This window comes from Electrophorus electricus, chromosome 15 (genome assembly GCF_013358815.1).
Source record: "Electrophorus electricus isolate fEleEle1 chromosome 15, fEleEle1.pri, whole genome shotgun sequence".
NCBI lineage: Eukaryota > Metazoa > Chordata > Actinopteri > Gymnotiformes > Gymnotidae > Electrophorus > Electrophorus electricus.
Genome location: NC_049549.1, coordinates 17814128 through 17836724, shown reverse-complemented (window position 1 = coordinate 17836724; position 22597 = coordinate 17814128). Strand labels below are relative to the sequence as shown.

Below are 22597 nucleotides of genomic sequence, written 5' to 3'. Positions count from 1 at the left end.
CAAGCACTCAGACGGTAGAAGAAATATGGAATATGACTAGGGGCCCCAAATGTGTTACCAAGGAAACAAAGTGCAGATCACTTGTTTAAATGGTGTAAGGGTAGGTGAGGGGGGCTTTGAGTGCCTGACCTCGGTGGATTGTGTTTATCACTCTTCAGAAGCATGTACCAAAAAGTGTGGTAGCTCAGACTCTGGTCGTGATGATGAGGGTCCCAGGTGAATAACCATGTTTAACATGTTTGTGTGTTTTGGCTTCCTCATAATTAACACTTTCAGGGTATTTTGAACTTTCAAATAGTAAGTGGACCCCTTTTTATGTTTCTAATATTCTGCTTTAATTGAAGATTTCAGCATGGTGATTTACATTATCCCACCAGTGCAATTATTTCAGACCTTTTCAGGTTTATCGCCCTGAATTTGGAAATCCAAAAGTAGGCAGAATAATTACTAGATTTTTTGTTATATTTACATGTTTGGATATAACTTACAACTAAAATTACTTCCCTGAGTAACCTGTGGGGGGCGGTAGGAAAGGCGATCATATGTCTCTAGTTCTACCGATAGGCGACGAAGAAGGTCGAGCAACAACAAAAAAAAAAGTTGGCGTTACCAGTGTTTTGGAAAGTATGAGTTGATCTGCTTCGTGTTCGTGCCATATTTATAAAACCAGGTAAAACGTACGTTTTCCTTCTGTGGCTGGCTTTTGCACGAGGAGCTGTATATCTTCCATGGTCCTGGTTGAGTTGCTGTCCCCCCGTAACTGACATGCCTAAGTGGAAACCGGAACTGGGCTAGCACGGTAGCGCTAGCTGAGGAGCAAACGGACGCTGGCTTTAGACCTTTTCTCTCCATAATCACTTGCTAACAGCTTTACGGATGGCATATTTAACATTAGTAGTCCTATAATGATGGAACCGCAACGACGACTGCGCCGTGTTTGACTTTTTAAGTGTAGCTGGCCAGCTAGGTGAAAGCTAAGTCATCTCTGACTTGGGGAAACAAGGTTAACTGCATGTCTGCATTCTCTCATTCACGTTGAACTTGAAACCAGGCCCAGAGTAGCCAGGCACTGTCCTGAAAAGCCCTTGTGGGCCAAGATGTTTTATTTACGGCATAATGTCTCCTCCTTTCCCGTATTCCTCATTCATTTCACGTATAAATTATGTCTATTTCACAGGATCCTTCCTTTACGATGTCCCAGCCAGAGCGTCTCTGCACGTCGGAATTTATGATGCAAAGGAAACTCCTTGGATTTGGTGCATTCGTGGCCTGGATGATCCTGTTTCATTTACTGGTGAACGTGTGGCTTCTCTGTTTGTTCACTAGTCTTCTAGTAGTCATAGGTGGTTGGCTTGGATCTCAGGCTGTCCTTGACTCTGAAAGCGTCATTCATCTTGAGCATTTTGTCACACTGGACAAGATCCAGTCTTCTGCGGAAAGCGAGCTGCAACTGGACCATGAGATCCAGAATACAGTTTCAAAGATCATACGAGACTTTGTCTCTTCGTGGTACAATACTGTGTCCTCGGAGCGTGAGTTTGAGGAGGAAATTCACAATGCTATGATCTCCATGGCGATGGAGCTGAAGCGTCGTGCTCAGAAAGTGGACAGGAAAGCTTTAACACTGAGGACATTAGACCTGTGTGGATGTCATCTCCAGAGCTACATAAGAGCCAAAGAAATAATGGCTGAAAATGCAAGCAAAAAGGAAGGAAGTGAGAGTGCTAAGGGCAGCCTCTGGGACACATACAGTGCGTGTTTCACTGCACACCCGGCACTGCAGGGTTCAACCGTAGAGGTCAATTATGCGAGAGCCATTGTGGATTTGCTTTTACATGTCCTGGTCCCACCACCACATCTCGAAACCAGAACAGGGAGATTTGTGGTGTGTGAACTTATCACATGCAACATTCTTCTCCCTTTAATTGGGAAGCTGTCTGATCCTGATTGGTTAAATATGAGTATTGTAGATGTGTTTAACAAGTCCAACAAACCGGAAGCTGAGCCGGAGGAGTTGGTGAAAGATTCGACTCCAACGCAGGTGGTTGCGTCCGAGCAAGATTCACGGCAGGACCTTGAGGCTCCTCCTTCTTTAAGCATCGAGGTCCATCCTGATCCCCCCACTGTCAGTGAGGTCCCGATGCCAGAACTGGCCGCTTATGATGTCATTGACTCTACAGAGCTTTATTGTCCACAGAACATGGAGGAGGAATCCAGACAGGCCAAACCGTTTCCTGCAGCGAACACAAGGCGTTTCCTGAAATTTGGTAAATCCAATCCATTCTATCAAGAAACGGATGCTGATTTGGAGTCTCCTGTGAGTGATTTCAGGAGGAGCTCGCTGGAATCATTGGTTCTGATTGGCACCGAAGAAGCAGAACGACTCAGAGAGTGTCCTTCGCCAGCAGAGGGTGTGCTAGACCTCGAGGAAGAGGTGCATGTCTCTTCCAACACAGCAGAGAGCTCGTGTCCTGAAGTCGTTGTCTCTGAGATACGAGAGGCTTCCGACACAGCTGACGGGACAGGAGAGTTGTCATCAAGCTTTTGCGCCCTACAAGAAATCGAGAAGAGTCACGCGAGAGTAGGCCTGGGAGTGGAGCAGTCGCGTGCGCTGAATCACAGCGAACTGATGGAGCCTCCGCAGGTCTCCTCGCCTTCAGGTGGGACCATTCCGCTCTCTCCGTTCACGTTCGAGCCGCTCAGCAGTCCAGAGGGCCCAGTTATTATCCAGAACCTTCGCATTACGGGGACCATCACAGCCAAAGAGCACCGGGGTACCGGCTCACACCCTTACACGCTCTACACTGTGAAGGTGAGGGTCTGTCTCCCAGTAAATGCCCAGTTCACCCTCAGTAAAGACCTGGAATTGCAGGGAATTCAGCAATATGAATTTGACCTTGAGAAAAACATGTTTGATATCTTTTTTGAAAAGGCAATGATGCTAGCCTATTTTTGCAGTGAGATTGTGTTTATGTATTTAAGAATATAAATAAAAATTAAATATAAAGTGAGAGTGAAGTACCATGCTCGTCGCATTGTAGTGGCTGTGAGGTCATGTAGTTAACGTGTTTGGTGTAGTGGGTAACAACGCTGGCTTTCCTGTTGGGGACTGGGATTCAGTTCTGTGTCTGGTCAAATGCACTATGCAATACCAAGAGTCCTTGGGCAAGACTCCTAACGCTACATTCGCCTACACTCCATATCTGCCAGTTGTGCAAATGTAAATGTATGTTATGATGACCATATCTCAATGTTTCATTTATATTTAATAAATAGATACTTTAGCTTGGTTACACTATACTGGAGAGTTAATTACAGAATTTAAAATGTATAAAAATGATATATAATGCAATAGTAGTAAAGTATTTATAGAAATGTAATAGACTAGGTGTAGTGTAGAGTATAGAAACATGTGGTCTAGTGATTGCTGACTATAACTGAACGCCAGGGACCCACAGGGTGAGTGAGTGAGTGAGTTGGGTCATTTGATGCAATAATGCAGTTTAACTCCTGCTGTATCTTTGTCATTGCTCCTGGTTTGCAGTATGAGACAGCGGTGGACTCCGAGAATCCCGGCACCGTGCAGCCGGTGGCCTATCACATGGTCAATCGACGTTATAGTGAATTCCTGAACCTGCAGACTCGATTGGAGGAGAAATCAGAATTACGCAAAATTCTTAAACGTGAGTTCTGCTGGATGAGGGTTTCATGATGGAGTGTGCACTCCTGTGTCGTACTGCTGTGGGTCTTTTACTCACATTGATTTCCATTTTAGACGTGAAGGGACCTAAGAAGATCTTTCCTGACCTTCCTTTTGGGAACATGGACAGTGACAAAGTTGAGGCCAGGAAAAGTTTGTTGGAAACATTCCTTAGGGTGAGTTTGTCCCTGGTGGTCTGCTTGCACTATACTGTCTGTAAAACACACCTCTGAATGCCAGCTGACCGCCAGCGGGTCGTCTTTTCAGCAACTTTGTGCCGTACCTGAAACCGCCAACAGTGAAGAAATGCAGGAGTTCCTGGCCCTCAACACTGACGCGAGGATTGCTTTCGTAAAGAAGCCGTTCATTGTCTCACGAATAGACAAGGTACTTTTGAAAAAAAAAAAAGCTTTTGTGCACTGTAGTTTTAGACACGTCACCTGTGAAGTGTGTTGACTTTGGTGTAAACCGGCAGATTGTGGTGAATGCCATCGTGGACACCTTGAAGACAGCATTCCCCCGCTCTGAGCCACAGAGCCCTACAGAAGAGGTGGATACTGAGCCTGATGGGAAATTATTGTCTGACCGGAAAGCCAAGTAGGTGTATACAGAAATGAAGACTCGAGATCATTGGCTGTCTCATCATGTCCCTACCGTCTACCTCTCTTCTGTTTCCAGGTCCAGGATGCGTTTCGCCAGTAAAGTCGCTCCTACTCTCCACGTTTCTGACATGAGGCCCCAAGTGCTGTACTGTTTTGATGAGTTCAGCACTGTAAGTGTTTATACTTCTGTCTGTGCTGTAACGCTGCCCCCATATCGAAACCTCTCCTGCTGTTTTCTTCAGGTTTGTAATGGCTTCACCTTGAATGGTCTAGAGCGCTTCATCTCTGAGAAGGAGAGTCTCGTGAGCAAGGTGCCCCTCAGAGAAGCAGAAGGGGAGGGCGTGGCCAGCCCCGGAGCCAGGGGCAGCGTGAGATCGTGCACATGCCGAGAAGAGAAGTTACAGCATGCTACTTTTCAGAAGCAGGGTAAGGTACTGCTTACACTTCACCCAAACGTGCTGATCATGTTGGCACAGAAGGGAAGGTGGCGAGGGTTGGATGTGTGTGTGACCCGCCAAAATACTACAGCGTGTGAACACCACAAGCCTTTTTTGTAAATGATATTCATTCAACGAGATGCCAATGTAGCATGTCCTCCTCGAAATAAAGTTCAGAACGACATAAGCTGAATAAAGTAGCATTTAGTAGGAAGGTATGTGTATGTATGTGTGTATGTTCATGGCTGAGATTCATTGTCAGCTGTGTTCAACTTAATGAGGGAAGGAAGCTTGAAGTGGAGGTGCAGTGAATATTTAAGCTTTAATTCTTAAGTGCTGTGTGCTGGTCTGCTGTAAAGCGTCCTTGTGCCTGAGAAAGGCGCTATAGAAATGTAACATCATAATTGTGTGGCTTGTTGTTTGGCAGTTGTGGGAGTGATTAGTCATTATAAAACACAGCTGTGTTGGGGGAGTGATTCCTCAAAGAAAGAGTTGGATGCCAAGTGTCAGAATATGTATTGGTGTGCCGAAGCCGTCAGTTCTGTGAGATGGGCTAGTGTTGCCAGCATGAGGTAACGCTGATGCATGTATGTTCATGTTTAGATTTGGGATTTGACATTGTGTAACATTATATAACGTAATATTTAATATGAATATGAAGTCATGGGTATTAACAAATATTAAGCAATAATATACAAACCTGAAACTGAATTACGTTAAGTTTAAACTAATGTCTTGTCTGTATTTGCTGTAATATGATTTTCCTTTATATGGGGTAAAGGTGGTGGTAGTAGTTCAATCTAAATTTAGATGAAGGGGTGTAACTATGAACTGAACGGATATGCTGTACATGTTTTCTACCTCTGGAGGGCAGTAGATTCAAATAATGGCTCAGTGTTTGTAACTTGGTTCCTTTGCACAGGGGATGTTTAAAATATGCAGATAATTAAAGTGTGAATTATTTTGTCTCATGAAGCTTTGCTTTTGTGCACCATTTTCAGTGAATACCTCCTGGTTTAGTTGTAACTTATTGACAGTTCAGTAAACTCAGTAGCAGAACTCTGATGTGTGTACACTGTGTGACTGTAGTAGCACCTATTTTTGACCCCCACTGCTTGCCCCTTACATTCTGTCCTCGGGTCCCCTGGCCAACTTGCACAACTGTGAATCAGAATCACGTGTTTTGGACGCAGATCTGTACTGCTAGCGGATGTTTTTCTGCCTCCTCAGTATCACCTCGATTGATCACCTCGGTCCTGTTTTCTGCTGACTGTAATTTGGAGAACTATTTCATCCTTTTTGCTAATTACTAGAGTCTTTAGAGACTTCTTTGGTTATAGTCCCAAAGCTGCTATTTTCCAAACGCTGTGTTTGTGTGTACCCTACAAGCACTGCTCCTCTGCTCTCGTGAATCTTGTTTATTTAATAGGTGAGACGCTGCTGGCTGACTCGGCTCTTGGCGTTGTTAGTCTGCTGATGAAGGACCAGTGGAGCTGGCTGTGCACTCAGAACATCCAGAAGGCCATCAGGCTCCTGTTCGGGACCCTCCTAGACCGGTATGTAAAACCAGTACAAAAAACCCTCCTAGACCAGTATACAAAACCAGTGCCGTGGAAAGCTTTTGTTTAGCGTTATGCGCACTGGAGTGGTTGTCTGAGGGCTGAGATGAGGTTTGCCCAGGAAATTTGTATATTCAGATGATCACAAGAAGGACAAAGTCCAGCCAATTTTAACATGTTGGAGATGTGTGTCTTAATATAACACATGAATACAAAAACAAACTTCTGCAAGTACATCATTAAAATTAATGATTTGTTTTCACAGCTATGTTGTTTAGACTTTATGCCCTGAGGCTGTTTTCACCTCACATTGGATTGGCAGTTTGTTTTTTTATTACTATAACGACATGATTGTTTGACCTCAAAGTTGTGAAGATTTAACCACACCTTAGCATTAGTGATGTGTGCTGTGTGACAGGACCTTGAGGAGACGTCTGACTGTAAGCTTTAGTGATTTGGTTTGTAAATGATATGATGCGTTTTTGTACGTTTGTAATCTGGCTTGATCGGAGTCCTGCGTGTTTCTTGGTTTTATTTCTTCTGGGTATATCAAACCGCGTATGTACGTCAGCCAGGCAATATCCTCACACCAGCCTGGGCTCTTCTAAGGAAAATGTTGTCTTAAAGCTTTTAAATAAAGTTGGCTAAATAACTAGGCTCCATTTTGGCCTGATCTTTAGGTGTAGTGTGGAAAGCAAGATAATAATAGAGGAAAAGAAATCTCTCACATAGCTCTTGGAGAGGGTGTTTTGTGCAGACTGTACGGTGGTGTGAAAGTTTGCCCCCTTCCTGATATTTTTATGCATGTTTTTCACACCTTAAATGTTTCAGATCAACAAATTTAAGTATTAGACAAAGATAACACAAGTAAACACAAAATGCAGTTATTAAATGAAGGTTTTTATTATTAAGGGGAAAAAGAGTCCAAACCTACATGGCCCTGTGTGAAAAAGTGACTGCCCCTAACCCTAATAACTGGTTGGGTCACCCTTAGCAGCAACAACTGCAATCAAGCGTTTGCGATAACTGGCACTGAGTCTTTTACAGCGCTGTTGTGGCCCATTCATCTTTGCAGAATTGTTGTAATTTGGCCACATTGGAGTGTTTGAGTATGAACCGCCTTTTTAAAAGGTCATGCCACAGCATCTCAATCGGCTTCAGGTCAGGACTTTGACTAGGCAACTCAAGTCTTCATTTTGTTTTTCTTAAGCCATTCAGAGGTGGACTTGCTGGTGTGTTTTGCATCATTGACCTGCTGCAGAACCCAAGTGCAATCACTTTTTCACACAGGGCCATGTAGGTTTGAATGTCTTTTCCCTTAATAATAAAATCCTTCATTTAAAAACTGCATCTTGTGTTTACTTGTGTTATCTTTGTCTAATATTTAAATTTGTTTGATGATCTGAAACATTTAAGTGTGACAAACCTGCAAAAAAATAAGATATCAGGAAGGGGGCAAACACTTTTTCACACCACTGTACACGGATGGGCCGATGACTGAATTTCTAGCCAAAGGCTGTCTCTGATATTCGGAAGTTTTCTGCATATGCAGTAACATCTATGGATAAATGCCGTAAATTATGTGATTGATGTGAAAGGATGAGACTTCTAGCAGGAGCTGAAGAATGCGGCACTGCGGGAGTGTTCCAATACTCAGGAGGAGGATTTGGACACGTACTCCTTCTCTAAGCTTCCTTGACATTGTTACAAACACGTGGAAAATATTTTCCGACACAAGTCATAAGCTGAAGTACTAGCTGTAGTGATGAGGGCTGGAACTCTCGACTGTCTGGGTTTCTGTCGGTGTTGGACCGTAATAAATTGCCTTCTGGGTTAGGATCATGCACGTTTTGATGCTTGAATATGACATTACAACAGCAAAAAAAAAACTGTGTGAACAGGATGCTCACACACTCTGTTTTTTAATTCAAGAATTTCTCAACTAGCAATGGAATCAGAGTTTTAAATAATGTACTTTTGTATGCATCATATTTTGGTCTCTTATCGTGAGGAGAGGGAGATTTCTAGCTCCTAACTTACGATGTTCTCTGACTTTGAGATTACAATACTTGTAAAAAAAAAACCAACTTTATTTATTTGCAATACATTAATTAGCAGCAGTGCAAAATCATACACTTACATCAGTACAGGAATGTGCTGGTAAATTTTGCCTAATAAAAAACACTGACTTTTTTTTGTTTTAATTGCTTAAGAAATATTTCAGTAATGAGCAGAAAACAAGCACATTTGGCAGTCTCACATGCAGGAAGCGTTCACTGCGCTTCTCCTGGACTGATTCACGAATATTACCTGTACATCTGTACATCACTCTTACCATCAACCTCTCAGTACAACACTGGTAAACCCCTCCTGGTGCTTCACTACGACAGCGGGGCTTCATTACAGAAGACCTGGCTAATAATTACAAATCCCTTGGCAAACAGATTTCTGTTCCATGTCTGAGAGAGATCACTTTGACCACAATAAAAGTTGAATAGCCAGTAGACGTGTTAGTAGTTATTACATAAGTATTAGACTTTAATTACGTATATAGTCACATTAGGCTAATTTTCTTAAACTTCTCTAACTTGCAGATGGTACTTTCCATTTGTGTGGTTTCATAACTGCCCTGTCTGCCAACTACACTGTCTGTATGTGGACCGTGTTCAGGTTCCTCAGCTGGGTTGGGTGATGCGTCAGGTCAGCAGTTTACAGTTAGTGTCCCGGATTCTTAATGGGATGGAGATTTGGACATTGCAGAAGTTGCTCTTGGCCTTGTGCATGGCATCAGGGTCTTGCTGAATAGTAATGTTTCTCCAGGCTGTAGGTTTATTTTATTGTTCAAACTGAAGCAGGTTTCTTATATTATTTTCCTGCATTTTTGCACCATGCATTAGTCCAGTGACTTCAGAGGGGAACCGTGATCACCACATTCTATCAGCTGCATGCTTCTCTCTGGGGTTCTTCTTGTTGTTGATGACTTGACAGTTTTGGGTTTGTGCCACACAAAGTGTTTTGAATTTTTTGACCTCATTTTGATGCTTTCTGCCAAACCCCAGAAGGATTTTAATGTTTTTTCCGTCATTGGTGGCTTCTTTCTCTCCCATACAGGCTAGTTGTGTGCAGAGCTCTGGTTATTGGCAGGTGCACCTTCCTTCCATGTTGATCAGCATGGCAGAGTGCTGGATTAGAACAGGATGCAGCCACGCTTTGTGCACATTCTGCTTCACTTGTCTAACGTGCTGTTGTGTAAACCCAGAGGTGGAGTTTAATCTAGGAGATAAATGAGTGTGTGAGGGTGCCTGTGGACTCCTCCTCCTCTGTCACTGTGCACTCGTGCCTTGAGTAAATGGTATTGTGGGACTGGGAGCGGAGGAGGTCTTCCCCTCTTCCTCCTGATACTCATCTGAACCTCAGTACAGACTCATTTCCCCTCTACAGACTGCTGCACTGTGGATACAGTTTCCAAACACACATAAAAACAATTTATTAGCACCAAAATGCACACATCGGTCGGCCAAAGTGCTTTTCAGGATGAGATCTGGAGGACCAGCACTTGGGGGTGTGGGGGGGATTACGGCAGCCCATGGGGAGCTGGCCACTAATCCCAAGGGATGATCACAGCAGTGCAGGCTTGTGCTCAAAGATCTACCCGGATGGACAAGGCGGTTATTGTTGTCGTTGCTCCTGCTGCAGTGTTCCTTCCCAAACAGAGTGCACATTAATCTCTCCAGCAGAGCCATTTGCAGTCTGTGGATTGATCTGATTTCAGAAACACTGCTGTACTAAACCTGTTGGAGCCCTGTTGTCTCAGGAGCTGGAAACAGTACATCAATCCACGCCACTCTTCTGCTTGTCAGAACAACCTGCTGCTTCACAATTTAAAACCTTGTTGATCTTTGCTTTGGCTGTTCAACTTCATTCTTGCCAGAATGACAGATTCAGCATATAAGACCTTCGGAGAACATGGATGTGGCTAGAGCGCCCATGGTCAAATTATCCTGAGATTCAAGCAAAATTGTGTTTCTTCAGTCTTTTTTTAGACCTACTTTGTATCCTTAAGTGGCTTATTTATATTATTGCTAGAACTGTTTCTTTTGCAAGCAAATATTGAATCTATGTGACGCATAGCAGCGATGAACTGAATGATCTAATACCAGCAGGAGCGCTCGGCGCGCTGAGACATGGCAAAGCAGCAGAGTCTCGTACTGTGTGTGGTTGGCAGTGGGCGTGTCCCTACGGCGCATATCATTAAGATATGTGTGTGAGTAAGGATACTTCACTTAAATATAGAGTACAGTGGGTATAATTCATTTAAGTGCAGAGCGTGATGTGGATATTTGCTGTGTCTGAGCCTTTCTTTACCATACTCTGTACTTGATCAGAGAGATGACCACCAAAGTGTGGGCGTGATTCATTATCCTGGGCTTGGAGCACTCTGGGTAGGATTTCCCCATCCTTTCCATTTTGGTGTGATAGCTGTAGTGTGTTATGCGAATGGAGAATTTCTCTGGGTTTAAATGCTGGCAGCTTCGTTATTTTTGGCACCCTTGACTATTGAAAAATGAAGCATGTCGTTACTGAGATTCTAATTTTCCAACATTTTCCATCATCGCGGGTAACTATTCAGTGGAGTCAACCAAAGTAACACATTTTTCAAATTCCTCTTGTCACAAATCACCACCAAGAGATGACAAGCTCACACACACAAATGCACCTGTGTGTTTAAAATTTGGTACAGCCTCTCCTTCAAAAGACAAAGCCCAGTTCAGGCCACAGGGTTTCTGGGTTTTTGCAGGGTGTAAGAGACCGGGGCTCAAAACATCAAACTGCAAACAGTGTAGTTATGTTCTATACAAGCATGCTATCTTATTCCTGGATGAAGATCAGACCAGTGAGCGATGCACTAGTACTGGTTAGACCGCACCATTAAGTGGTGTTTATTATTGTCATAATTAAACAGTAGTCATAGTAACAATAAATATTAGAAGGTGATATAAAAATATTTTAAGAATCTTCCTAGTGTTATTAATAATATAATAATGTGTAATTATAACTGCTGGATATTGATATTGGATGCAAAGGATATTGATATTAGATTGATAATTCTGCTAGAAATTAATCAATTAGAAACACCAACCCCAAACATGTCTCCCAGCTATCATAAAACTGAGCAATGGGGAAAATATGCCTCATACCTACCAGAGAAACAACAGATGACTCCCTGAAAACAAAACCATTGCCTTCTTGAGATGCAGAGTGACAATCTGTGGTGTATACATGGGGGAAGAAGTGTTTTAACGTGTGTGTGTGTGTGTGTGTGTGTGTGTGTGTGTGAGATTTCCTTGGTAAAAAAATAAAAGCAATAAAGAGCAAATTTCCTATTAATAGGTGTTTTGAGAGTCATTCCAGTATCTGAGAATCAACTGAGCACAGGTTATTAAACCTGGTGTTAATGCTCTGAGTTATTCTTTCATCTGAGGTGCTGTGGTTGTGTCCCCGGAGAAAGACCGCTCTGGAGACATTCTAACCTTCCCCCCCCTATATTCCAACACGTCTCATATTGTCCTAAGGTTTTTACAATCAGTGTTGGTTACCCTTAGATATACCTCATACCTCTTTGGTGCTGTATGAAGTCGTCTTGATAATTGAACACATGACTCTGTTTTGTTCCTTGATGAAATTGAATGTTCCCTTTAACAATGTGTATAATTTGCACATATTTCCAGAAATGACCCCAGTCCCTCTAAATGAATACATTTGTTCCTTCATTCTGTTACAGGCAAAAAACTCAGATGCCTTTTCTTAACCTCTGAGCTCAGTAAATGGTCTGGTTACCTGTTTTTATTCTGGGGGATGTCGCTCCTTCCCAGTGTCTGGCCAGCTTGGCCAGTTAAAACAAAACAATGCTGTATTATGTTTAGAAGTCACAAACCTTAACCGTCTAACAAAGTGAGGGAAACTTCATGTAAGATTGTTCTATTATGCTGACTAGTCTGTAACTTAAACATGCATTGTATGGCTCTCTGAACTGCGGTCCTTGGCCTTCTCTGGCTCCCGTCAGTGTGGAGATGATGAGATGCGCATGTCATGTTGAACCTGTTCCTTCTATGTACAGTCTGAGCAGGTTGACACTGATTTAGTTCAAAAGTAATTTAGCTCTAAACACCATCACGATTGTGGCTTTAATTTTATATGTTGTATTAGGCTCAAATTATTATACTAATACTAGAGCACTGTGTGTCATCTGCTCAATTTATTACCAAGTATTTACTAATCCCAGAGTGAAATGGGTCTGTCTGGAGTGTTTAACTTCTCAAATCACCTCCTTTTCTGTTACTCGCCTCATTTTATTAGAAACTTTATCTCCTGCCAGTCAGTATAATTTTAGTTTAATAGACTTGATTTGTTTTCTTAAAACTGCCATTAAGGTTTCATTTGATGTATGAAGAAGGTCAGGGAGTCGTTTAGTTTCAAGACGGCACTTTCCTGCTCAGATGCACCACTACCATTTCAGTCAAACACATTTAAGTTGGTACATCTCAAGTACATTAAAGCTGAACTTCAAACACACACACAATTAACTCAAATGCCAGTTTAACAAAGTACCTGAGTTGTTTGTATGGTTATTAAACAAGATTTTTAGTTTTTGTGGTTTATTATTTTCTACATTTTGCAAATTCTTTGCTCTTTTGCCATTGAAGTGGTGTGGCCCTCTTGGGAAACCTTTTCCACCCACTGTACAGTTTTCTGTTAGCTGGACCTGCTCACCAGTCAGAGCATTTTGTGTGCATGTTGTCCTCTGATGTCTGTGGCGACTGTGATGTTGACACCCCCTACTGAAGTGCCTAGAAGAAATGCAAATTCAACACATTCCAGTTTATTACACTTTATGCATAAAGTGCTTTAAAAAATAAGTGCTCCATGAGTGTAGAAACCATGATTTCAGTGCACAATTCCTACAGATAGAAGGAGATTGGCTGATGTTGAATGTTGCAGCGGTTCATCAGGGAAACCGTTCAGTTGAGATGGGTGGCGTGCCCTGAAAATGGGCTTGGATCTGATATATTCTAAACATGACCTGTTCCTACAGCAAGCTGTCAAAAACATTAATGTTCCTGCTTCAAATAACCACTGTTAGTGTTGCCATGACACTCTTAATAAAAGCACTCAAATGTGCTGACAAGACGACAGGTTCCTCCACAACCGGACACCCCTGCTACACGGTTGCTAAGCACCCAGCACCTCCCACTAGACCCCTGGACTCTGTATCTGGCCGGTTCAGCTTGGAAACTGTAGCGCGCAACCTCTTCACAAGCCCCATACAGAGTGCCGGCGTGCCCTGGGCGACAGGTGGATCTCGCTGTGTGCATCGCAGCTCTGAATATCTCTGTGAAATGTATGTGAACTGATGAATTTTGGCCATCTTAGCTTACACACATCCCTTGAGCAGTTCTGTAGTTGGCGCAGCTCTGTATTTCAGAAAGAATCAGTACACAGATGCTTCAGCCTGGTGCTTTAGTGACTGTTGATCGTTTTAGTTAATTAACTTTAATGTTAATTATGATGACAAAGAGGTTGGTGTCATCTTATTAGACGGAAATATTACTGTTTTGAAAGGACCAGCAAAACAACTCAGATCAACGTGTGTCACGTGTATATTGGTGATTGGCTGTGCGTTTCCTGTGTCCCCGCTTGAACCTGCGGCTTGCTTTTGAAAAAATATTTTAAAAATCCTTCAGCAGTGTGCGCTAACGCTAACTGTGCTGTTCTGTGGAGGTCTGCACCACTGGGTGGCAGCACATGCTGTCTAATGGTGTGTAGTGTCCGACTTGGGGATTGCTAACGATTATACTTTTGTTGATGATGATAATAATAATAATATTATTCTGTACTTGTACTACATTTCTAAATTCATATTCATATGCTTTTTAAAGGCAGAATTTTTAGAATTAAACCCCCCCCCCCATATATTTTAGGCCAGTAATTGCGCAGCACTGAATGCACACTCAGTCAGCCCCAGTCCTGTGTGTTGGCACACGCGGCCGTAGGTGACCTGGGCGAGCTGCCGTTCTTTGGGCAACGCGTTGTAAATGGACTTCATCATGCCGCCTCTAGTGTATATTGCTGAGCTGAAGGCTTCACCACATGCCAGGACACATTTACCTCTCATAACGGACTGACATGCTTCAGCTTTACTGTGTCATCATGTTCCCCGTTCCGACACTGGCCTCGGCTGGGCGTTTAGTCACCTCAGACCCGAGGAAGGGCTTGGGAAAACCTCCCTGACTGAAGCCTCCCACGGTGTGGGTGGGAACAGGAAGGAGCAGGCTGTCAGGACACCCGGCTCCCTGGGGACATGTCCGTCACCAAACCACTCAGGCGTCACATATCTCTGTCAAAACCATGCAGTCTCGTTTGTGGAAGCGCAATGTCGTCCTTCACCCAGGTGGAGTGTTGGACGACTCCACTGTGCACTCTGTTGTTTGCAGACATGCTGCAGAACGCTCTGGTCTTTGGCAGTGTAAACCAAAATGCCTTTGCTTATGGCAGTGGGGTCTCGTAATGCAGTTTTCACAAAGAAGTAGCGAGTAAACTGCCAAGCTTGACATGATGTTCCACGGCAAACATTTAAATAAAAACCCAGCGTTTCCTTCACTCTGAACTGTTTTATTGTAGCCAGATACCTGCTGTAGATCTTTCCCTGCTGGACAATAGCATCACCCATGCGAGAAGACAACAGCCAGCAGATGCCTCTGTCAGTGGGGGCGAAAGTTCACGCTGTGCCTCTGAAGTGCCAGTCTGCTCCGTGTGGTCTCCGCAGCCTGGCACACTGCCTCGGGGCAGGGGGAGAGAGGCTCTGTCGCCTGCTCCGGCTGTTTTTACGATGCTCCACTGGCGCTTGACTTCCTGAGCTAAACCGAGCATGATGAGTTCTGCACTAAACATTTTGATGCTCATCTGTTTATAGCTGCATGATGGACCAGTTTAACAGTTTAAAGGTGCCCTGTGGAGATCAGTGTGCTGAGCCTGTCCGATGTATAATTTTATTTATATATATATATATATATATATATATATATATATATATATATATATATATATATATATATATATATATATATATTTGTAAGTTTTGGCTCACTGTTGGTTACCTGGCTTATTGCGACATGGACCGGGCCAGAACTTGCAGAGTCCTGCTAACTGCTATCAGAAAAGTAGGGAAACGATTCGCTTTGGATTGCAGTGACCCATCTACTTCTAAGAATTGTTGAATTTTGCAGCTTCTGTCATGTAATAAAGTCTTCTCTTAGTATTTTATCAAATTTGTATAAATACATTTTGTTGTACTCATTGTTGATCGTCAGTGTTTAACGTGTATTCAATAGCGTGCATTCCCCAGTGTGCCTGTTTTACTGTGTTAAACTGGACCTGGTTTGGGAAGTGGTTTCCAGCTTATACCATGGTTTTCTGCTTCTTGCTGAGGGCCATATTTATTTTACTAACAGGTCTCTCTGGGGCTGCTACAGCTGTGTCCGTGTCAGTCTTGGTGACTCATTACTTAGCTGTTTTCCTTAACGTTTTATCTGTTGGAGAAGATTTATTACAAATGGGCCCCTCACCTTGACCTGTCCTCACCTTCAGCCTGAGAAATTACGATCAAGGGAAAACCCCCTAAGCCCCCGTCTTTCCTTAGAATAGCAGATTCTCTCTTGATGGTGATTGATGTGTTTGAGATAAACCGCTTAAGTTGGGCTTAGGAAGGACACTCCATATTCCAACCTTCCCCTGGGCTTTTAAGACAGTCTAGAATGTAATGGCTTGTTTAAAGATTGGCTCGTGACCCAGACACGTTTCAGACCTTGATTATGCTGTAAGCTGAACTGATGAAATGCAGTCCTTGGCTGCCCAGAGAGTTCACTGTGTTCCATTTGGTAAGGAGGTATGGTTTGAATCAGGCGCCTCATTCCCTGTATTTGTACAAGAACCTCAGGGTAATTAGTTTGTCCAGACACCTGTCGCAAACACCTGCCCTGAGCCAGAGTGTGGGATTAATCACTCTCCCTCCCGCACTGCGACTGGGAGCTCTCACACTTCACCCTGTGTGCGGCTTAAGATACACACTTTAATTAATACATCAGGCTTGAATCCATGGTATCAAGTGAATTGTATTACGTAACTGAATTTGGAAAATGTGGTGAGCTGTTTCCATCAGTGGAAAGTACTAACATTGTTAGTGTGCTGCAAAGAATCTTTTTTACTAGCTAGAGAGGTGTTTCCATTTGACCAGTTTTATAGGGTATTAAAAAACCTGTTCGTATCGGTGTCTGATTGTCTCCGTGATTGGTTTGTGGTGGTGTTTGCTGGCTAAAATGTTATTTCTTTTAAGAGTCTAAATAATTTCTATCACTGTTTTTTAGTATTGAATTTTAAAAAAGTGCTCAAAGTTTCAGAAATTTCGCTTGTTTTGTAGTGTTGGAGTGGGCAGTGCACCATAACAATGCAGATACAAATCCTTTTTGCCAACGTTTTTCTAAATGGGAAATAATTTGAATAGAGCAGCTATAAAGGTAGTTCTCACTGATCTGAAGTCTCTTCAGCAAATCCAGCTTCCTGCCTGTCATTTGCCTCCAACCTTTTGGAGAAAGAAAGGTGATCTGCTTGTGCAGCCATGAGTGAAATCTGGGTTTGTGTTGCACATACAGTGCTGGTATTGCCCAGGAGGCAACGTGGGGCATGGTGAGAGATCTTCTGTTAGCACGGTGTGTCTTAAACGACCTCTTTCTAATTAAACCGAATCATCTCTGTAGCCACGGGATTTGTTCGGTGGAAGAATTTTTTAAAGCATACATTTGGCCAAAATAACTTCAGTGAACAATGTGGTTTTAGGTTTAATAAAATGTAATAATTTTTAATTACATTTTTTCTCCATATTTATCAGGACGTATGGCAAATTTTGGCTGTTTTGTGATTATCTGTAGACCCATTAAGGATTTTTCAGTGTCAGAAAATGGCCTGCAGTTGAATTAATGCTAAGAACATGATAAGCTTTTGTAGAATACTGTATGTCTGAGTGAATATAAGGAGAATTACATCATCAGAATTACAATATCAGTTCTTCGGATCTTCAGTTCCTCTTAGATACTGCAACGCCCTTTCCCTCAGGAAGAGTTTGGTGTGACGTAGTCATGTGTAAATAGACAGAGGTCACAGTGCGGGCTTCCCTGTTTAGCATGAGACCATGAACTGCTGCCTCTGTGCCAGCTCCAGTGCCCACTCAACTGACCACTCCAACTGTTTCATTTTTTTTCCAGTAGAAATTCAGATGCCACTTAGGGCAGGTCTCCAAATGGAATATTCATATAATTTTTGTTTTTGGAGTGTCAGAAAACCTCAGGGCTCACATTAGCATTTAAAAGGACTGTTTGTGCTGGGCCGGCTTGGTTCTGCAGAACCAGCATTTGGTTCCAGTACTCGCGGATGGAGAAGTGCGTTCCCTGCTAATGGCCTGTGACCTCCTTATAAAGCCATTAAACTAAGCTTCACTTTATAAAACTGCACTAATGCCATTAGTAGAATTTATTAGGTTTTAAGTTCTTAACATCTTCAGTATTGTGTAAAATACAGGATCTAAATAAAATGTGTAAATATTTAAGTTTGATGCCCCAAAGCAAAATATGTCTAAGACTTATCAGAGGCTCAGTTTAAAAGAGAAAGGAATGTTAGATCTGCCCGGCAACCTTGTGGAAAAACCGGCAAATATGTTTAGAAACAACTTTTTTTTTCTTGACTGGAGCTCCACGTGAGTGCCTCTCCAGAAGGTGCCCGGAGAGCCGGCATCCCCCCGACAGACCGCTGCACCCTGGGTCAGACTGCACAGCTTCTCCTGGGTTGATCTTCTCTGTGTAGTGGTTCAGAATTCTAAACAGAATGACACTCAAGTTGCAGAACTTAAATGGGAATGATCGTGTTTTTTAACTGTTCTGTGTGTCTGTCTCTAAGCATGCTCTAGTGGTATGGTGATGAAGAATTATAACTTAAGTGAGGAACAGAATGAACCTAAACCACTAGAATCATTTTGCAGGATGTAATCTGCTGAGCCTTGTGGATTTCTCTGGTAGTTACCAACTGTTGGTTGTAATGTTATCTGAAGAAGATGTAGAAATGGCAAATGCATTTATAATTCCCTTCTTTGGGCTGGAAGTACACTTTGCTTCCTGTAATGCAATGCCTGCTGGGTTATTGTATGCACTCGCTGTCTAAATGCATGTCTGGGCAGTCTAGCGCTCTTGAGCAAAGGTTGTTTGTTCTTCCTAAAACATGAGCCCCAGGGGTGCAGTAGGGCAAAGGTCTCCGGGTCATTGCTGTTGACAAGGACACACTGATATTTAGTGTTAAAATTGATCACTGACCTGCTGGACGCTGGAGTCTTGGCAAGTCCCCAGTGTGGAGGTACATCCTGACATCTGGAATTAACAGAGGTTGTGTTGTGTTGCACAAGCCATTATGGCAGTAAATCCCACCTCATATCCATGTTCTTCACATGGAAGTCAAGGACATTTGTGCATGATGCAATGTTGTTTTATATACTTTTATTCAGATGTAATTTACAGCATCGACTTTCTGTAGGAATAGAAGCGTCTGTAATTGAGCTAGACATTTAAACATTGTCAAATTCTGCGTTACGTTAAACACAGAAGACAACTGCATTTTTGCAGCATTAACAAAAATGAGAGCAAAGCGTTATAAACTTGTTTTGAGAAAATCAATCCTGTATGGAATCGTCTTGACTCGGATAAAAAACCCTGATGGTTGTCTGCTGAGACGACATTAATAATGCATGTCAGGAGCGTGTTGGACACCTTTCATGAAGGTTCAATGCCAAGAACAATGTGGTTTATGTGGTCATGTCTTTGTAACTGTTTGTCCCTGTATCTCCTATATTTTACCATGCGTGGTGTACCATCTGTGCCCACTCAATAAATTAGTTGTCAGCTTTTATTTCAACACCATATGCTGCTGTCAGAGAGTGCAAAAGTCCAGCCCTAAAGCATTCATTGTCATTTGTAAGAGCATATTTCCAACCACGTATGCATATTTAGGTGTGTGTGTGTGTGTGTGTGTGTGTGCGCGTGTGTGTGCGCGTGCGTGCAGGTGGCTGGAGGTCGGGGTGACTAATCTGACCTGTAGGCAGTACTGGGTGATCTACCTGCAGGTCCTGCAGGAGGCGGTGTGGCCGGGTGGGAGACTGCGTGCACTACCCCGAGTACAGCCCACGCAGCAGCAGAGAGACCAGGGCAAACGCCAGTGCCTGCACTGCTTGATGAAGCTCCTGCCAGGTCTCTGGTTTCCACAGCAACACACATCACCTCTCTGTACATCCTTCATGCACTAGCCAACAGTAACAGTTCTGTGAAGTCAGTGAACATGCGACAATCTTCACTGTCAGGGTCACATAAAAACTTTGTTAGAGAGTGTGACAGTGTTTGATGTGTTTCCAGATCTGGTCTCTGATATGCTGGGCGCTGAGAAATACATGCACACCTGGCACACAGTGCTGGACTCTCTTCAGGATCCTACCATAAACAGGTCTGGTGCAGTGCAGCATCATGGATTAGTAACACTGTTAAAGAAAGTAACACTTTCACATAATTACATCAATCTTTATCTAACTTGCTCAAACACATAGTTTTTCTTATGATTCATGGTACTTGTTTCCAGACTGACCAAAGTGATTTAAAATATACATTTTAAGTGTGTGTGTGTGTGTGTGTGCGTGTGCGTGTGCGTGTGCGTGCACGCAAGCGCACTGGTGCCCGTGACTCTGCCGTGACTGCGCAGGCATCTGGTCTACTGCATCTGGGACCTGCTCATCGAGGTCCTCATCCCTGAACTGTCTGAGGACGAGTTCCAAAAAACTTTGCTCCACAGCATCTCCAAAAATGCAGAGAAACTGCCCCCATAGGAGACCTGGAAACTGACCCAATATCAGACCTGGAACCAGTGCAGATGGACAGTCATGACAACACAGCATGTGTCAGTGGACAGACATGAGGGTACAAAGGAATGAATGAGCAGTAAGTGGATCAGTGGCTGGTTTGGGTCAGGCTCCGTGATCACTAACGCGCTGCATGTGTACAGACTAGCTGGGATTATTCAGGCTGCGACTAGGCTCCCCCAGGCGGCAGAGCTGAGGTAGCGGCCAGCCGTCTTCAGGCCCTTGTTCTCTTCTGTCCTTCTCCCAGGTCAGATCCAACATGAAAACATCGCGACTGACTCAAAGTTGCCAAAAAATTCTCCCCCTGGCTTTCATGGTACTGTATGGCCTGGTTTAGCTGAGCCAGCTCCAAGTATACCAGTCGTCTCTCAGCCCATAGCTGGGCTTTAAACATCATTCATAATGTGACGCAGAATTACTGACATGAAGAATCCTTTAGTTTAAGACTGATTGGCTTAAACGTTGCTCTCTTTCTCAGTTTTTCTGTTCCACATTATTTTCCAGTTAAACCTAATATGTGAGATATATAAAGATATAAATCTGTCATATATAATGAGAGCTGTGAGATGTAGGAGACATGTGATATCATATCCACATCTCTCTCCTTTATCTTGCTCCCGCGCACGCACGCACACACACACACACACGCACACGCACACGCACACACACACATATATATATATATGAGAGAGATGAAGGATATATGAAATATTTGTCGTGTAATGAGAAATGTTCTGTGACATTTAGTTGGTCTCTTGTGTATTTAACATTTTTTTGGATGTAAATACTGAATTAATATATTCTCACAGTTGTAAATGTGGCACTAAAATCATGTAAAATGTTGAGCTCCCCATTTCTTCCCGCTTTGTGTGAAACTGCTGACGGCCTTTAAGTGTCCGCAGACCTGCGTTGTGAGTGCTGTGAAGGAGATCGAAGGACTGGCCATGAAGCTTTGAAAGGATCATTTAGTCCTTTATGTGCAATACAGTTAACTTTCCATGGTGCTTTGTGAAAATATCTTTGTCATGTACTGACACATTTATCTGCTTCTGTTGGATGATTTTCAGTGTTTTTTTTTATTTTTTTATTTTATTACTATTATTTTTTTCCCTCCTGGTCAAAGCACAGCATGGATGATGCATTTAATAAGTGTTTTGTGACTTTGTGTGAGGTCTTACTGTGGAAAACTATTTGTCTGTTATCCAGCATGAAGGATAACCTGTTTGGTATTCGACTGTACTGTGATAATCGCAGGTGCTCTCTGTTCTGTGGTATTTAATTTTGTGTTTGCCTTGACTGTTGCACTGTTTGTAAACCTTAGTGATTGCACCTGAAATAATTATGATGTGATTTATGCCACAGTTGAAATAAACCTGCACAGAACAGCAGAGTTACTGCCTTAAGGTGTGTTTACTTCATAAATTTCTTTTGCATACAGCATGGACATATTTTACTAATTTGTTGAACAAATGTGACAGTTCGGAGTCCGTCCAAACCTTGGAGGTAATGGTCCAGGGCCCTAAAGCCATGTTTGGGAGTTGTTCCCCGCTCGGAGATGCTAATGTGTTGGGAAAATGTACGTGTTACTCAACATACTATGTAACTGCCAACAGAAACGGGAAATAAACTACATCTGGACTGACGTGTCCAACTGTGGATGCCTTCATTTGTAAAAAAAACAAACAAAAATACATGCATTGTAATGCTAGAGGTGATGGAAGTATTTCATTGAAATGTTTTAATGGAATTTAAATTTTTTAAAATGTCTGTGTGTCTGTCTGGGTGTTTGTTTCCTGAGTTTGCATAACAATATAGACTATAGAGCAGTCTGCCGTACTGCTGTACTGTAGAAAATAAAGACTTAATCCTCTCGCACACAGTATGTAGGCTCCATCTTAAGCCTGAAATGAATTACGGAACAGAACTGCTATAATCTAATTTTAAAAAGACTCAGATATAGTAACAACCTGTTCAGTCAGAAAAATAATAGATTTTTATGAATTTTCCATCAGCCAATTGGTTTGAATCAGAGTTCTAAGCCTCTGCTGCATCCTCAGATTGCAGTGACGCTGTTTTATTTAACAGAGTGCTGATGCTGAGAGACCTGTGGGTTTAATAAACCTGAGTACACACAGCAAGTGATTGAAGCTGTTTAGGGAAATGAAAGAACTCCTGGCTGTTTATTATAGATAATAACTCAATCAACCTCCCTCTGCCTGCAGGGTGTTACTGGAGCTGCCTGCGTCCTAAGCTGTAGGAAAGTTGGGGAGTTTCCACATCACATCGCTGCCTGCCTGAAC

At 42.8% G+C, this 22597-nt stretch overlaps 1 protein-coding gene across 3 annotated transcripts; it reads left to right on the top strand.

Moving 5' to 3' along the window:
- The first annotated feature begins 570 nt into the window (after positions 1–570).
- Positions 571–21939, top strand: snx19b (sorting nexin 19b). Of its 3 annotated transcripts, none has more exons than XM_027021230.2 (12): positions 571–670; positions 1178–2812; positions 3545–3683; positions 3776–3876; positions 3968–4087; positions 4176–4297; positions 4379–4472; positions 4545–4728; positions 6169–6295; positions 19454–19638; positions 19801–19888; positions 20141–21939. In XM_027021230.2, exons 2-12 carry the CDS (start codon positions 1193–1195, stop codon positions 20262–20264), a joined length of 2904 nt encoding a protein of 967 aa, XP_026877031.2. In that variant the 5' UTR covers positions 571–670; positions 1178–1192; the 3' UTR covers positions 20265–21939. The 3 variants fall into 3 exon arrangements, with proteins under 3 accessions (XP_026877031.2, XP_026877032.2, XP_035390123.1); XM_035534230.1 differs by lacking the exon at positions 571–670 and adding an exon at positions 729–1003; XM_027021231.2 differs by lacking the exon at positions 20141–21939 and having other exon boundaries at positions 19515–19638; positions 19801–19887.
- The last annotated feature ends 658 nt before the right edge of the window (positions 21940–22597 follow it).